Here is a 14,849-nt window from a genome sequence, read left to right as displayed (position 1 = left end):
TAATAAATGTAATATACTAACTTCAGAGTTTGCATAGCCATGCTTAAGGAATTATAAAGAGATGGTTCTCCTTGACAGGTCATATCTACAGCTTTCTTTAAAGACGTTATGTGTTTCCTCGGGTTTCCTAAAATAGAAATGGAGTAATATACTTTTAACAAAATTCATAAACATTATAGAAACTTATGTCTCTCCCAAAATTTACGGATCTATAATATTAAAGCACAGAATCAATTCTAATTAGAATTTATATTTTTGATAAGTTACACTTTTTCGAGAAATGTTTGTTAGATAGCCTAACTGCATACTGGAAGACAGAAAATCATCTTTTTCTTTGTATCTATTAGCACATATATTTTAAATGGTTACCCTATAGGACATAATTTTTTTTAAATATTGCCATATTTTATCATTTTAAAGACTAATATATTTAACATCTTTGAAATCAGGATACATCATACTGGCAGCCAGGTCGCATTTGTGATATAGCTGTCATTGCCTGCTGTTAAGTAAACCTACAAACAGCTGTTCATTTGTTGCTTCAATTACACTATGTACATTGTTAGTGCTATTCATAGTGCACTGAGATGTCATTTAAAATGTTTTTAATACAAAAGATTCTGTTTTTACATAGATAGAGAGGGTCAGAAGGAATATTCAATGAAATAATGGCTGGAAACCCCCCCAAATTTAAAGAAAGACATGAATATATATATATCCAAGATGTTCAACAAACTCCAAACAGGATAAACCCAAATAGACCCACATGATGACATGTGTAAAGGATACTGTCAAATGCCAAAGACAGACAGAAAATTCTGAAAGCCAAATGAAAGAAACACAAGAAAGAAGCATTGTGCCACATCCAAGGGAGCCTCAGTAAGATTAAGTGGCAATTTCTCATCATAAACCATGGAAGCAAGACAGCAGTAGTAAGATGTATTTAAAGTATTAAAGGCAAAAAAATGCCAACCAAAACTTCTGTATCTGATAAAACTGTCTTTCAAAAATGAGGTAGGGAATGCAGGGATGTTCAGTGGTTAGAATGTCCACCTTCAATGTGGGAGACCCAGGTTCAATTTCCGGACGATGCACCCAAAATAAAAAAATTTTTAAATGAGGGAGGAATTAAGATGGAGGGATTTCATGACCAGTAGACCAGTCCTACAAGAAATGCTAAATGGAGTTCTGCAGGTTGAAAAGAAAGGACACTGGACAATTGACTCAAGCCACATGAAGACATAAAAATCTCTGGTAAGGATAATGACATGGGTAAATATAAACACCAGCACTGTTGTATTTTGATTTGTAACTCCACTTTTTATCTCTTCTAGGCTCTAAATTTATAAATACATAAAAATATAATGATAAATCAATGGTTTTGGACTCATCCAATTATGAGTAATGGCAAGAACTTCAAAAAGGTGGGGGGACAGAGGGTATAGGAACAGAGATTATATGTGCTATCGAAATTAAGTTGGTATCAAAGCAAACAAGACTGTTTTTAGATCCACACTAGGTTTGATTTTGGATGTTAAATTTAAGCCCCATATAACAACAAAGAAAGTATCAAGACTATCCGAATTCACAGAGACAGAAAACAGAGTATAAGTTACCAGGGGCAAAGAGGCAAGGGCAATGGGGAGTTAACATAAAATGAGTGAGGGCCCCAGATTGGACCATGGCCCCTGGAGCAGCTACAAAGCTGCCACCAAGACCTCGCAGCATGGGAGGTGGGATCTGCACAAAACAAGTCACAATGATTTATACAGAAAAACCTAATGAAATCACAAAAGATGATGGATGGAAAACTCAATAACTTACACATTCAGCAAGCAGACATGACTTGTCTCACCATGAACTACACTGTTAGAGAGGGCTTTAAGGAAGCCAAGAAGTTTCTAACGGAATCTGGAATTGAACCTAGTGTGGATCTAAAAACACTTGATGATCATATCAAAATCTGAGAGGTAATATTGAAAAGTCAGATTCAGGAAGCTACTGCATACTCAATAGCCTCCATTCAGAGCTCTTAGACACAAACCAGTATCTTCACTTTTATTTGCAGCAACATTTGATTGAGCTGATCCAGGAGCATGACAGAGACTGCCCTAGAATCTGCAGACACAGTTGGCAGCGCAAGACAAAGAAAGCAGAGTGTCTGCCTGATGGAAATGGAGTGCATGTTGGCTTCGCTGGCCTTTAATAATCCCAAGGAGTCATCTTTTGGAGACCTAATATGATGCAGAAGCAGAAGGTGTGACGTGAAGTTAACAAAGTTGTTTTAGATTATGAAAACTGTAAGTCAACACCCAAGCTGGCAAATTTACTGAACTACTTTGGGCTCAGAATGAGTTGGAACAGAAGAAAGTAAAATATCCTAAAGATGGATAAGAAACAGTATGTTCAAGAACCCCAGGTAGCATCTGAGTGGGCAGCCCAAGTGTTGTCCACGGCTCATAGCCATGCCACACTACACCTGAGAGATTTGACTGCAGCAGAGGACTCTCCCTTTTCTTCTATTTCATTTTTTTTGAACCAGCATCTATACATTTTTCCGAAAAGGAAAAATGGTGCTTTGAAATGCTAGGACATTTACAACACTGTCTCTCTCTGGAAGTCTGACATAGGTACTGCACTATGGACCATTTTTAAGAATTAGACATGTTGCTTTTGATATTTTTGAATATGTTGAATTCATGTTGAATATTCTAGCGCTCTTGATATTTTTAGCTACTGAAGGATTTGGTTTGCAATTGAGTGATGTCTATTAGGGAATATCAGTTAAGCTTAATGCCCCTGCTCAAAATCTATGAAAAACACTGACATTCATTTGCTTTCTGCTGGGTAATGGGCATTTTCCTAAGTCTTATCAGGATTTCATCTAAAAGTTCTTCCTTATCCCCTTTTCATGCTTGTTCATTTTTGGGTTTTTTTGTTTGTTTGTTTTTACTGTTAAACATAACATATATAAAGAAAAGGAAAAAAAAGCAATATTTTCAAGGTGCACACTTCAATAAGCAGATACAGATTTCAGAGTTTGTTATGGGTTACCATTCCACTATTTCAGATTTTTCTTTCTCCTTGCCCCAAAACACATTTGTTTTTTGTTTTTTGGCACAGGTAGCTTCTGGGAATCAAACCGGGGTCTCTGGCATGGTAGCAAAAATACTGCCACTTAGCCAACATTGCCCTCCCTGCATTTGTTTTTTTAATTGTAAAGAACATATAAATTTATAAATCCTAATTCAAAGACTTTGGTGTGATGCTACTGAGGAGTTTGACTTTTTTGCCTTTTGGTTCTGGGTGGTGGCTTCTAAGGACAAGCGTGTGTGAGTAGCAGGCTGTGGGGCTATTTTTTCCTATGTATAATTGGTGCTTTATGTGGTGAGAGGCTTGTTCATAGTGGGTCACTGAACCATCTTTTCCAGGCAGTTTTGTTGAAATAAAGGTTTCTCTTAGATTTCACTATGTCCAAATTGACCTCTAAAAAGTTTTAATCATCTAAAACACATCTTTTAGTGTTTTTTTTTTTTCAGGTGATTGTTTCCCTATGGCATAGTAGCAGTATCTGCAGCCACAAATACCACTTTATCCAGTCCTTGTCTTGTGGAGGTAACCCTGGTACTCATGGTGAAGGTTGTTTCAGCACTCCATGCTTTGGCTAAGGGGCATAAGGCACTTGTCAAGCAGAGCCTCTCCAAAGGATCATGTGTTCAGCCACAGTTGATTTGTGCTTCAGCATCTCAGAACATCTTTTCCTGTCACGTTTTATTGCACTTTCTATATTCTATACATGTCCTGATTCTGTTCACTAATAAATGTGTCTTCTGTTGATAGAGGGGAGAGCATAAACGGCCCAGCACGTGGTGCCGTATGCACGCACGCACACAGGTCAAAGCAGTCAGCAGTCCACATATGCACATGGAACTCAAGTTCAGGTATGTTCAATCATTGCAATGTGCAGAAGGTGTAACTGACCTTGCTGATGTGCTCAAAGTCAACTCTGTGAACAGCTGAGCCCCTGAGTGCATTTTGTATGTCCTCATGGTGCACAGGCTTATCTCAACACTGGTGCCATGGGCACCATTCTCATGTAAGCTCAAGCTCCCTGGGTATTATGACTCAGGACCCCCTGGAATGATTCCTTATGCTGGAACAAAGTATTCTGGCATCTGAGGCTTAACGGAAATGCCTTTAGCAACTGAATCTTGGGAAACTTGTTTGCCTTATTTCTTGCATGGTAGGAGGTACCCTGACAACCAAGGTTAGGCCAGACCATGGGGTTGCCAACTTGCCAATATGTAAGTACATCAAATGGCCCTGTAAATGACCTGTTGTCTTGCTGAAGCCCTTGCATACTTCGAGTCATGTTCATTACTTATCCACAGCACCAGATGTTCTCTCTGCTGAATGATTTGTTTTACTCTTTGACTTAGCAGTCTAATGACATGTTTCTCAGCTCTCTACTATTTTCAGCGGTTAGGGATATTCTTAAAACTAGACTATGTGAGAAGTCTTGCACACAGGTTCACCCACAAACTATTGAGATGTAAATGGGTTGCCCATGTGCATGAAATGTTATTAAGTGGTATTTTATTCACCAGTTCAAGCAGATAACAGCTTAATAAGCCAAAGCTAAAAACCATTGTGGGCTAGATGTTGGTAAAATTCTAAATATTCATTTATTGTTTTCTTTACCTTTGCTTAAGAGAATATAGTTATTTCTTCCCATGACCTGTTCATAGACTGGAAGTTGCCTTTCATGGTAGTGATTTTGTTTACTTTCCCTTTTTTGCCACTATTTTATAGTCTTTTTTTTTTCCAGCAAGAAGCTATATTAAGTCTTTTGAGACAAAGTTGCAGTATAATTAGGTTTTCTGCTTCTGTCTCATATTTGGATCTCACTGTTGTGTTTATTAAAATTAAGTTGTGTTTTACAAAGGTAGTTTATTCTTTTTACACTTTCTTGTGGAAAGTGACTTGAAATAAATAAAATTTGTTTTTGGGGTATAGAGTTGGCCCTACTTTCCTGCCTTGGGGGAATCATTCTTTTGCCATTATATAATAATCCTGCCTAGTCCATGTGTTTCAGGTAGCAGTATAACCCTGTTTCATCCTGCCCTGGGAATAGCATAAGCAAGAAAATATTTTATTCCTCTGGCCACCATGACTGTTCATGGATGGCATATCATAAGCAGTTCAGGATCATGGATTCCATTTCATTGTCATTGTCTGTGTAGCTTCTCTTTCTTTCATTTTGCTTAACAGTGGAAACATATATACAACATAAATCTCCCTTGGGACTTGTGTTGAGGCCATGGACCATGAAGGAGCTATCGCTTGGGTATTCATAGACAGGCATCTATTTCCCTCATGGAAAACATATCACAGAATGAAGTCAAACTGAGCCAGGATAAGTGGAAATAGCCCCATCTTTAAACATTAGCCAGTAATTTCCCTCTTGTGCTTAACTGGTTTCAGATTTTCTTCAGTTATTTGCAAATGACTTTCTCGGGTCACACCAGGCTAATGTGTATCTCACTCCTTACTGGCACAGTGTAACTATTAATGATGGAAGTTCATCATTTCCCTTATGTGTCTCGAAGAAGAAAAAGGTCAAGAAGTAGATGTAAAGGATAGCATATTTCAGAAAAAAATAAAATAGAATTAGTGATGTAAATCTATAATAGCACATATACCAAGGCAAATAAAAATTGAAATTACAATCCCTTTAGAGATTAAAATTCATTTAGGTATTGGGTGGGCAACGGTGACTCAGAGGCAGAGTTCTTGCCTGCCATGCCAGAGACCGGGGTTTGATTCCCAGTGCTGCCCATGTGAAAAAAAAAAAAAAAAAAAAAATTTCAGTTAGGCATTAATGCAAGCAGAAAAATGAAATCATTAATAATAGCTACAATTCAATTTTTATACTCTTTATATTAAAAGTAAAACTTAAACACTTAATTTTAAAATTAAGTGAATTCCTGAATAGTTAAGGTTAAGAATGTTACCTTAATATTTTCAGGATAAGAATATAAAATCTAAATAAACACATTTACCTTCATTGTAATACTATTCACCATCATGCAGAAATCAATTTAAAACAGTTAACTTGGACCCTAAGCATTTAATGGTTTCTTATTAAGTTGTTTCACCTACAGAGATTGAAAAAAGGCTTCACTTTACTTATTAGGCAGCCAGAGCAACAGGGTTAGAAGGTTGTGTAAATAAATACAGCAGAGTCCTTGAGTTTACTATCTAATAAAGGTACTTTCACACAAAAATATATATAAGCAAAACATACCTGAGAGTTCTGTCAGTTTTTCAGCTCTTTTACTCTTAGTTATAATTATTCCAATCTCAAAACAGAAACAAAAATGGTCTATTGTTAATTTAACATAATTTCCTTTTGATAAGAATTTACATAACTAAAATAAATCAGTAATTATAAATGGAATCAGCAACATATAAGAAATTTTCTCCCACGGTGCTTCTGACAAATAGATTAAGCTATGAATTCACTGTACAGTGCTTACATTTTAGTTTTGTTTTCATTAAGTCAATTAGGATCATTTAATAATGCATTGAATCTATGCCCAAGTTTTAAAATAAATTTCATTCAGCATTAATATCAATAATCTAATTCTGAATTACATCACTTATATACATACCTGACTAATAGGATTTTGATCAAAATATTCCTCTACAAAGTATTCCAACAACTGTTTAAAGAAAAAAAAATACTAGATAAGAGCATATAAAACATGTCCAATTAATGTTTTCTAAAGTTGATTTATCAAGCATTGTTTCCCATGATTTTTAAAATTACAGATTTTTTTTTAACGTTCAATAGCAAAAACATAAAATGAAAACTAGCTAGATGGTAAAAATCTGTATTTTGAAATGGAAAGTAATGAGATGGGTTTGAGCTAAACCTTGGAAAATGGAATCATTTGGAAATGTCAGAGAGAAATAATCTAAATAAAAGGACAGATTCAATGAACACAGAGATAGGAAAATGAGCAGACTTGAGGAAGAGTTTTATTGAATAAGCACTAATGTGAATATGCTTGTAAACTGAAGAGACAGATGCAAGTAAATTAAAAGAGAATCAATTCAGAATAAGGAAGACACTGCCTATATTACAGAACTTCACCTACTCTTTGAGTTTAAAGAAAGAAAGTTTTAATATGTCCAGAACCTAGGTTTTCTGTAGCACATAATCCAACTCAACCAGTCTAGATAGATCATTTAAACAAACCAAATACAGGGAGCCCAGGATAAGAAAGGGAGTCTTTAATCCTGTATAGCTTAATGTAATACCTGGATATATCCCAGAGTATTTAAGCAGATAGTCAAAAAGTATTGGCAAAGTCCCTTGAAGGATGGGAGAAAAATTATGGAACTGTTAAACTTTACCACCGGAGAAACCCCCAATACCATGCCAAACATTAGGGATTTCCAAATCAATAAGCCATACCCTTGATCTTAAGGCTTATTCTTGTGAAGCTTATGTATATGGCAGAGAAGCTTAGCTTAGCAATAGGTATGCCTAAAAGTCACTTTCAGAAGACCTCCTTTGTTGCTCAGATATGGCTTTTCTCTATAACCAACTCTAAAAGTGAAATCACTGCCCTCCCCACTACATGGAAAATGACATCCAGGGGTGAAAGTCTCCCTGGCAACGTGGGAGATGACTCCCAGGGAAGAATTCAGCCCTGGCACCATGGGATCAACAATTTCATCCTGACCAAAAGAGGGAAAAGAAGTGTAACAAATAAAGCATCACTGGCTGAGAGAGTTCAAATAGAGTTGAAGGGCTACTCTGGAGGTCACTCTTATGCAACCTTCAGTTAGACATTGTAACCTATCATAACTTGAAAAACCCCAACCAAAACAATTCCAGTCAATCCTAAAGAACACCAAGGGCAATATATAAGATTCTACAAAGGTTCCATGCACTAGGGTAACTTTCCAGAAACTTACAACCTCTAGATGGGTACCTGGACCAGATAAGCCCTGAAACCTAGAGGGTCCAGCCTCTCCAAAACATCAGCTAGTTCCAACTCCCTACCCCGTAATAATGACAGCTCCTTCCAAGATGAAAAAGTTAGAATGGGCATAGCCCAAATACCCCTAAAGAATGGGAGAAAGAACAAAGGTGATGGTAGAGTTACACAGAGAAGGTAGCGTTTAACAATCGAGTATGATTGCTGAATCATTACATTGATATTTCTTTAAGTCTCCAGTATCTTTGACCAGCTAGAAGTAAAAACTTAAAATTGTGGAATTATAGCCCACACCAAACTCTGAAATCTGTACTATAACTAAATGTTGTACTGTGCTTTGAAATTTATTGTTTTTGTATACATGTTATTTTTCACAAAGGAAAAAAAAGTTAATTGTGATGATAAAAAAAAACATTTATTTCTTCTAGGCTCCAATATTATGCAGCAGTTAGAAGGAAAAATCTCAGATGATGGTATGGTAGCCCATGACAAACTCTGGGATCTGTCCTATAACTACCTGTTGAAGCGTGCTTTGAAAACTACTGCTTTTTTCTTTCTTTGCTTTGTATATATGTTATATCATACAAAAAAAAATTCTATAAAGGTCCCATGCCCTAGGGTAACTCTCCAAAACCTACAACCTCCTGATGGGTTCCTAAACCAGATCAATTAGTTCCATCCTCTGAACCCCTATGATCAATAACCCTTCCAACATGAAAAAGTTAAAATGGGCATGATCCACATACCCCTAGAGAGTAGAAGAAAGATCAAAGGTGATGGTAGAGTTACACAGAGAAAATCGGGTTTAACAAATAAGTATGAGTGCTGAATCACTATACTGAGATTTCTTTTAGCCTCCAGTATCTTAGAGCAGCTAGAAAAAAAAATCTAAAATTGTAGAATTGTAACCCATACCAAACTCTGAAATCTGTTCTACAAATTGTTGCAATGTACTTTGAAATTTATTGCTTTTATGTATATGCTATTTAAAGAGAAGGAGGAGTATAACAGAGAAGACACGATTTAACAAATGAGTATATGACTGCTGAATCATTATATCAATATTTCTGTTGGTCTCCAGTGTCTTGGAGCAGCTAGAAGAAAAAACAAAAAATCATGGAACTGAAACCCATACCAAACTTTAAAGCTATTCTATAACTACTTGTTAAAATGTACTTGGAAATGTATTGCTTTTTTGCCTAAATGTTATATTTCACCATAAAAAAAAGCTAGGAAAAAAAAAAGAGAGAATGAAGATTCAGTAAAGAAAAGATAACTGATAAAGCAAGATCCTGAAATGGTAGGAGGGTGCAAATTAAGGTACAATAATTAGCTACTTTGGTTTGTCATTTTCCTAAATGATCTGACAGGACTTCTACATGGCCTACAGCTTTTATTAACTCAAAAAAAATTGTATTACATTTGTTTTTAAGAATTTAGTGTCTTTCCCACATTTAGTATAAACTGATTTTACTATACCTTTAAAGTACATGCCAGTCTATTAGGCTTTAAATCTTGGTCTTCCATTGTTCTTGATCCATCTACTACCACATAAAGATGCCGCATCTATAAAAAAATCAATAAGGAAAATTTTCATACATATTTTTTTGACCAATAAGTAAAAATAGCATTTTAATATTCTTTTCACTCTACACACATTTTTTAACATACCCTTTCAAAAGGTTAGTTTTACTATTGCTTTCTCTATTGAACCAGAATGTTTCTCAAATCCCTACCAGCTCTGTGACAGTAAAAAAAAATAATAATAACATACCATTCCAAGTCGAACTTGTCCATGGTGTTCAAATACTCTGTTAAAATTATGCAAAAATTTTAATAGAATACCATATACTATCCCGAAAATCAATACTTTCCAACTAACCTCTATTTTTCACAAAATAAGTATTTATAATCACTAACTTATGAACTTAGGCATTTTGGATGGTTCCCTGAACATTTCCCTGATGAGGCAAGCTAAGTCCCTGGTTCTTTAACCCTATTCAACAGGCTACAAGCCAGCTTTCTGGAAACAGGTGAAATTAAGTAATGCATGCAAAGTGGGTATAGTTGAATAGAAAGGTTTAAAGAAATGTATTTTACCATTTGCAACACATTTAAGAGAAGTTTACAAACCTTTTTCTCTTTGCCTTGAAGAGAATATCTTCTATTGTAGCTTTAAGTGATCCAGATTCATCTTCTTTAAGAATCTCCCTAAATGTGTACAATCAGTGGCATTTGGTGTATTCATTATGCTGTACATCAGCCATATCTAATGCCAGAAGATTTTTGTCATACTCAAAAAAATCCCATACCCACACAGCCACTACCCATACTCCACTCCCACAAAATCCTGTTATCTTTCTGTCTCTATGGATTTACCTATTTTGGATATAAATATAAATGGTGTCATTAAATAAATGTGAGCATTAAAAAAAAACTTTCTATAAGCAATAATTACTCATTTGAAAAGATAAGCTAAAAATATAATTACTCCAAGAAAAATTAAAACATATGCTCACACAAAGATTTGTACATGAATGTTCATAGGAGCATGATAGCTAAAAATTAGGAAAAAAAGTCTGTTAATTGGTGAAGAGATAAATAAAACATGGTATATCCATATAATGGAATACCATTCAGTAATAAAAAGGAACAAATTACTGATATATGCTACAACACGGGTGAACCTTGAAAACAATATGTTAAGTGAAAAAAACCAAACACAGGAAAGCACATATCCTATGATTCCATTTACATGAAATGTCCAGAATAGGCAAGCTGAAAGAGTCAGAAAGTAAATTAGTGGTTGCCTGGGGTTGATGATGGAATGGAATTAATTGTAAACGGGCATGAGGAATCTTATCAGACTGGCAAAATGCTATAAAACTTATATATGGTGGTTGATACATAACTCATAAATTTGGATATGGTGAATTTTAAGATATGTAAAATAAACTTCAATAAAGTTGTTAAAAGAAAAAAGACAGCATCTAAAAAATAGAGAAATAATGCCCTACTTACCATGTTCTTTCATACCCTCCTTCCCATCGTTTCGTTCTTTCAGGTTCTTCATCCATTTTTTTTTCTTTAAAATGTATTATTTGATATCCTATAAAAATCACTAGATTGTTTTTAAAGGCATTTGTCACCAAATGTATCCCATTAAATGTGAAAATTAAAGAGAAGTAAGTGAACATAAAACAAATTTAAAATCAGCATGTAAGTTATCTTATTATTTTTATATTATTCAATAATTGTTGGACGAAAAAATTTTACACCATCTTCAAGGAACTCTCTTTTTCCCTCCTCCAAAGAAGAATGTGATTTATAAACAAATCTGTCACCAACAGAAACATACATCTTTTTACTATTTTAAAAAACAAAAATGCATTATAGATGTATCACAAGACAGGACTATAGAATTATGGAAAATGGGTGGGGGTATAGATGAAATAAGATTAGTAACAACTATTGTTTCTGAAAAATGGAAACATGGTAATTCACTGTATTATCTCTCTCTGCCTTTTGGGTATATGAATTTTCCCATAATTAAAAGATTCTAAATGAAATTTATTTATAAATAGGTAAATGCTTATGTCTCATAATTCAAAATACGGAAGATAAAATTAAGCAAACAATATGATCTCAACTATTAAACGAAAAAAAACAAAGGAAATATTTATTCATTCAATAAATAAGACAAATGATTTCCTCAGGATAATAGGACTGAGTGGTTGGCTTTTTGTTTCCTTTCTATATTTTCATGTTTTCAATACGAACACCTATTTCTTTAATAAATAGGCATAAGACTGAGGGAAGGGGCTATCAATTATTTATAACACTAAACAGACTAGACTTGCTGGGTTTGAATACCATTTCAGATCTTAATCCCTAGAAAGTATAAAGAATACCCCCAAATCTTTCTTATAAGCAGTATAGTGTAAAGATCATGGGCCTGACTCTGGAAGTCAGGCTGCCTGGGTGCACATCCTCACTCCACTGCTTTCTAGCAGTATACTTTAGCCAAGTTATTGAACTGCATTCCTCAGCTCTCTCAACTATAATATATTCACCGAATAGGTCAAAGAACTGAGGTAGTTCACTTTAGAGATTAAAGTACAGATGCTTTATTTTACTGACATACTACACTCCTTATGAAGGCTATCTTAAAAGAAGCAAACTAAAGGTTGTTTGCAGGGCAATGTCTAGGATGGTGAAAGAGTGACACCAAAATTAGAGGCACTTAACTTTACAAAGAAAAATGCAAAGACAGTATCAATCGTCATGACGGGGAGTAGTGTATGAAAAATAATGTAAGCTTGCTACATATCCACAGGAATAACTAAGGCCAACAGGCAGATGTGTAGAAAGAGATGAATATTAACTTTCCACTTTCCAGTATTTCACCTCTTCTGGGCTTTGGGATCCTACCCTATCTTTTAGTTTTTGTATTTTGTTTTTGTTTATTTTTTCGCATGGGCAGGCACCGGGAATCAAACCTGGGTCTCTGGTAGGGCAGGCGAGAACTCTGCCACTCAGCCACCATTGCCCACCCCCTATCCTTTAGTTTTAATTGACTTTATCCCCAAGCTCCTAACAACCTTCCACAGCCCATCACATCAAATACTGTCTTGCCTTCTCTAAACGCGAGTAGAGTTTCTCTAAACTCGAGTAGCCATCATTCCTATCTGTGTTTTCACCACTGCGCAGGGTGAACCCTAGAAGAGCCTGGCCTAGAGTCCTCATCACACCCACACATCCAACCTCCCCAGTGCAGCCTCTATCCCCACCCCACTCTCTCAGCTTTCCTCTTCCATGAATGAGGGATCAAAGGACTCCTAAGGGCCAAGACAGTAAGGATAAAGCACATCCTCCTCATCGGCAGGGGCAAAGATTAATTTTTGTGATAAGGACCACAAATAAGGCCTTACCCTCCATTTATACAATTGTTTCCATAGAAAAATGTATTTTGAAAACTAAAGAACTGACCTATAAATGAACTTTTGGAAATAAAACATGGGCAGATTGGAGACTGCTTTTATGTCATTACTATTTTCTGTGGAACCTGCTATAATCAGATGTTATTAGCTTAAGTTTTGTATGCTTTCCATTGAATAAACAAACAACTCCTTGGTCTTTAATAGATTCATTTGTTTCAGGAAATCTGCTGATGTACTTTAGTATACTGAAGTAACTAGAAATAACTTAATAATTCCTAACATCTATACTAGTTCAAAGTCCTCAATATGTTGGTCTGATGCCATGTGGTAACACAGCACAGAGAAACTAAATGGAACATTCTGATGCTTCGATGCAAGCATTTATATTTATTGTGAACATCAAAAATCAAAAGCTTGCATAATGTTATTCTCAACGTTTTTAAATCCAAATTCTTCCAACAGTGGCTACTGCGTTTCATCATTTCAGTATTTAAACTGTATTGCACTTTCAGTTTTTTTTTTTTTTTTTTTATTGCATTGACAGGCTCTGGGAATCGAATCGGGTCTCTGGTATGGCAAGCGGGAATTCTGCCACTGACCCACCCTTGCACCGCCCTACTTTATTACTTTTAATTCTCTGAATAAGGTTCATAAACAAAGTGAGAACTAACGAGTAGAAAATGTTAACAGTAAGACTTTGGGCTCACATACAAGGACTCCTTAATTAGACCTATCTGCAAAGGGAAATTACAGGATGGTACATGATGTATTACGCTTCCCATAATTGGAAATACTCAATGGGAAGCTGGATGATGTTTGCAATGCACCCTGTTAATAGAGAAGTGAATAATGCATCCCGCAGAGATGTATTTAGTGGCCCTGCAATGGTCTCTGACTTCCCAACATTTCATCTTCTCACCTTCCCATCATTGCTGATCCATTACTTGGGAATCTAACTCTAGAAAAGCCACTTTTCCCCAGCGTAAGGTCAGAATATTATGCGCAAACAATTCAGAGCTTACGAAACATGAATCCCTTCCTCACACTTTACCTTACCTACCAAGCGCTGTGAGACAAGCAACGGTGTCACTATTTCCTCAGGTGTGAGGCTAAGAAGGAAGGAAGGAAATCAGATAACTGGAAAAGGGTCAAACCCGGCCCCGGCACTTTCCAAAACCCGCGCTTTGCCTGAGGAAAGGAGAGCCGCCTTCCCAGTCTGCGGCCCCACGGCTTCTCTGCGGTTTCCCAAACGGAGGTTGCCCTCCGCCTCCCTCTACACACTCCCTCGCCCCTCACTCTCTCCGAGGCAATTCAGCCCCCGCCCCGGACGCACAAAATCCTCCCTGCCGCCGATCTCCGGCCCCGCAGCGCTCAGCCCTCCACACTGGACTCACTCAGCCAGGACACCGCTTTACCCGGAAGCTCCGCCCAAGCCTCTGAGGACGTCCCCGAAATCCTTCCGTCGCGCACCGCGGCAGCGCAGAAGTGTTCCGGCTGCTTCCCGCCGGCCACAGCTGGTTGCGCGTGCGCAATCGCCTGCCGCCCCCGCGGGCCGACTTGAGATCCGGCATTTCCCTCTTCCGACGAGATTTCGTGAAAAAGGAAAAAGTCCCAGCAGCTAGTGGTCGTCATTCGTTCCTGGAAGGGCTTCGGCCAGCGGATATCAGCCGCCGTCGAGCTAGGATCTTGGTAGCTTGGTTTAGTTTTATTTGTAAGACGGGAATGGAGGACCCTGAGCACAGCAGCAGCAGCAGCTAGGCCAGGGCCTCGCTGGGCGGCCGTAGGCCGAGACTCCTCGGCTACCGATGCTCGCCACTCAGTAAATGTTTATTGAGCACCGACTACAGGCCTGATGCAGTTCTAGGCCAAGGAAATAGTGATGCAAAAACTGTCGAAA

The 14,849-nt window shown here is 36.9% G+C and overlaps 1 protein-coding gene and 1 pseudogene across 12 annotated transcripts in view; one reads left to right on the top strand and one right to left on the bottom strand.

The window, feature by feature from the left end:
- LOC143647413 (general transcription factor IIH subunit 2) overlaps positions 1-14,419 on the bottom strand; it is a 53,916-nt gene extending 39,497 nt beyond the window's left edge. Inside the window, exons 1-9 of one of the 12 annotated variants that reach the window (XM_077117437.1) lie at positions 14,347-14,419; positions 14,013-14,061; positions 11,034-11,121; positions 10,146-10,223; positions 9,787-9,823; positions 9,492-9,578; positions 6,675-6,746; positions 6,308-6,362; positions 22-127 (exon numbers count right to left, since the gene is read on the bottom strand). In XM_077117437.1, the coding sequence (XP_076973552.1) occupies positions 22-127; positions 6,308-6,362; positions 6,675-6,746; positions 9,492-9,578; positions 9,787-9,823; positions 10,146-10,223; positions 11,034-11,089 (491 nt within the window). In that variant the 5' untranslated portion in view covers positions 11,090-11,121; positions 14,013-14,061; positions 14,347-14,419. The other 11 variants (XM_077117440.1, XM_077117442.1, XM_077117443.1 and 8 more) reach the window with 11 other exon arrangements.
- LOC143646391 (glucose-induced degradation protein 8 homolog pseudogene) lies at positions 1,760-2,394 on the top strand (annotated as a pseudogene).
- Positions 14,420-14,849: the final 430 nt, after the last annotated feature.

This window comes from Tamandua tetradactyla, chromosome 9, assembly GCF_023851605.1.
Source record: "Tamandua tetradactyla isolate mTamTet1 chromosome 9, mTamTet1.pri, whole genome shotgun sequence".
Lineage (NCBI taxonomy): Eukaryota > Metazoa > Chordata > Mammalia > Pilosa > Myrmecophagidae > Tamandua > Tamandua tetradactyla.
This window is presented reverse-complemented; position numbering and strand designations above follow the sequence as displayed.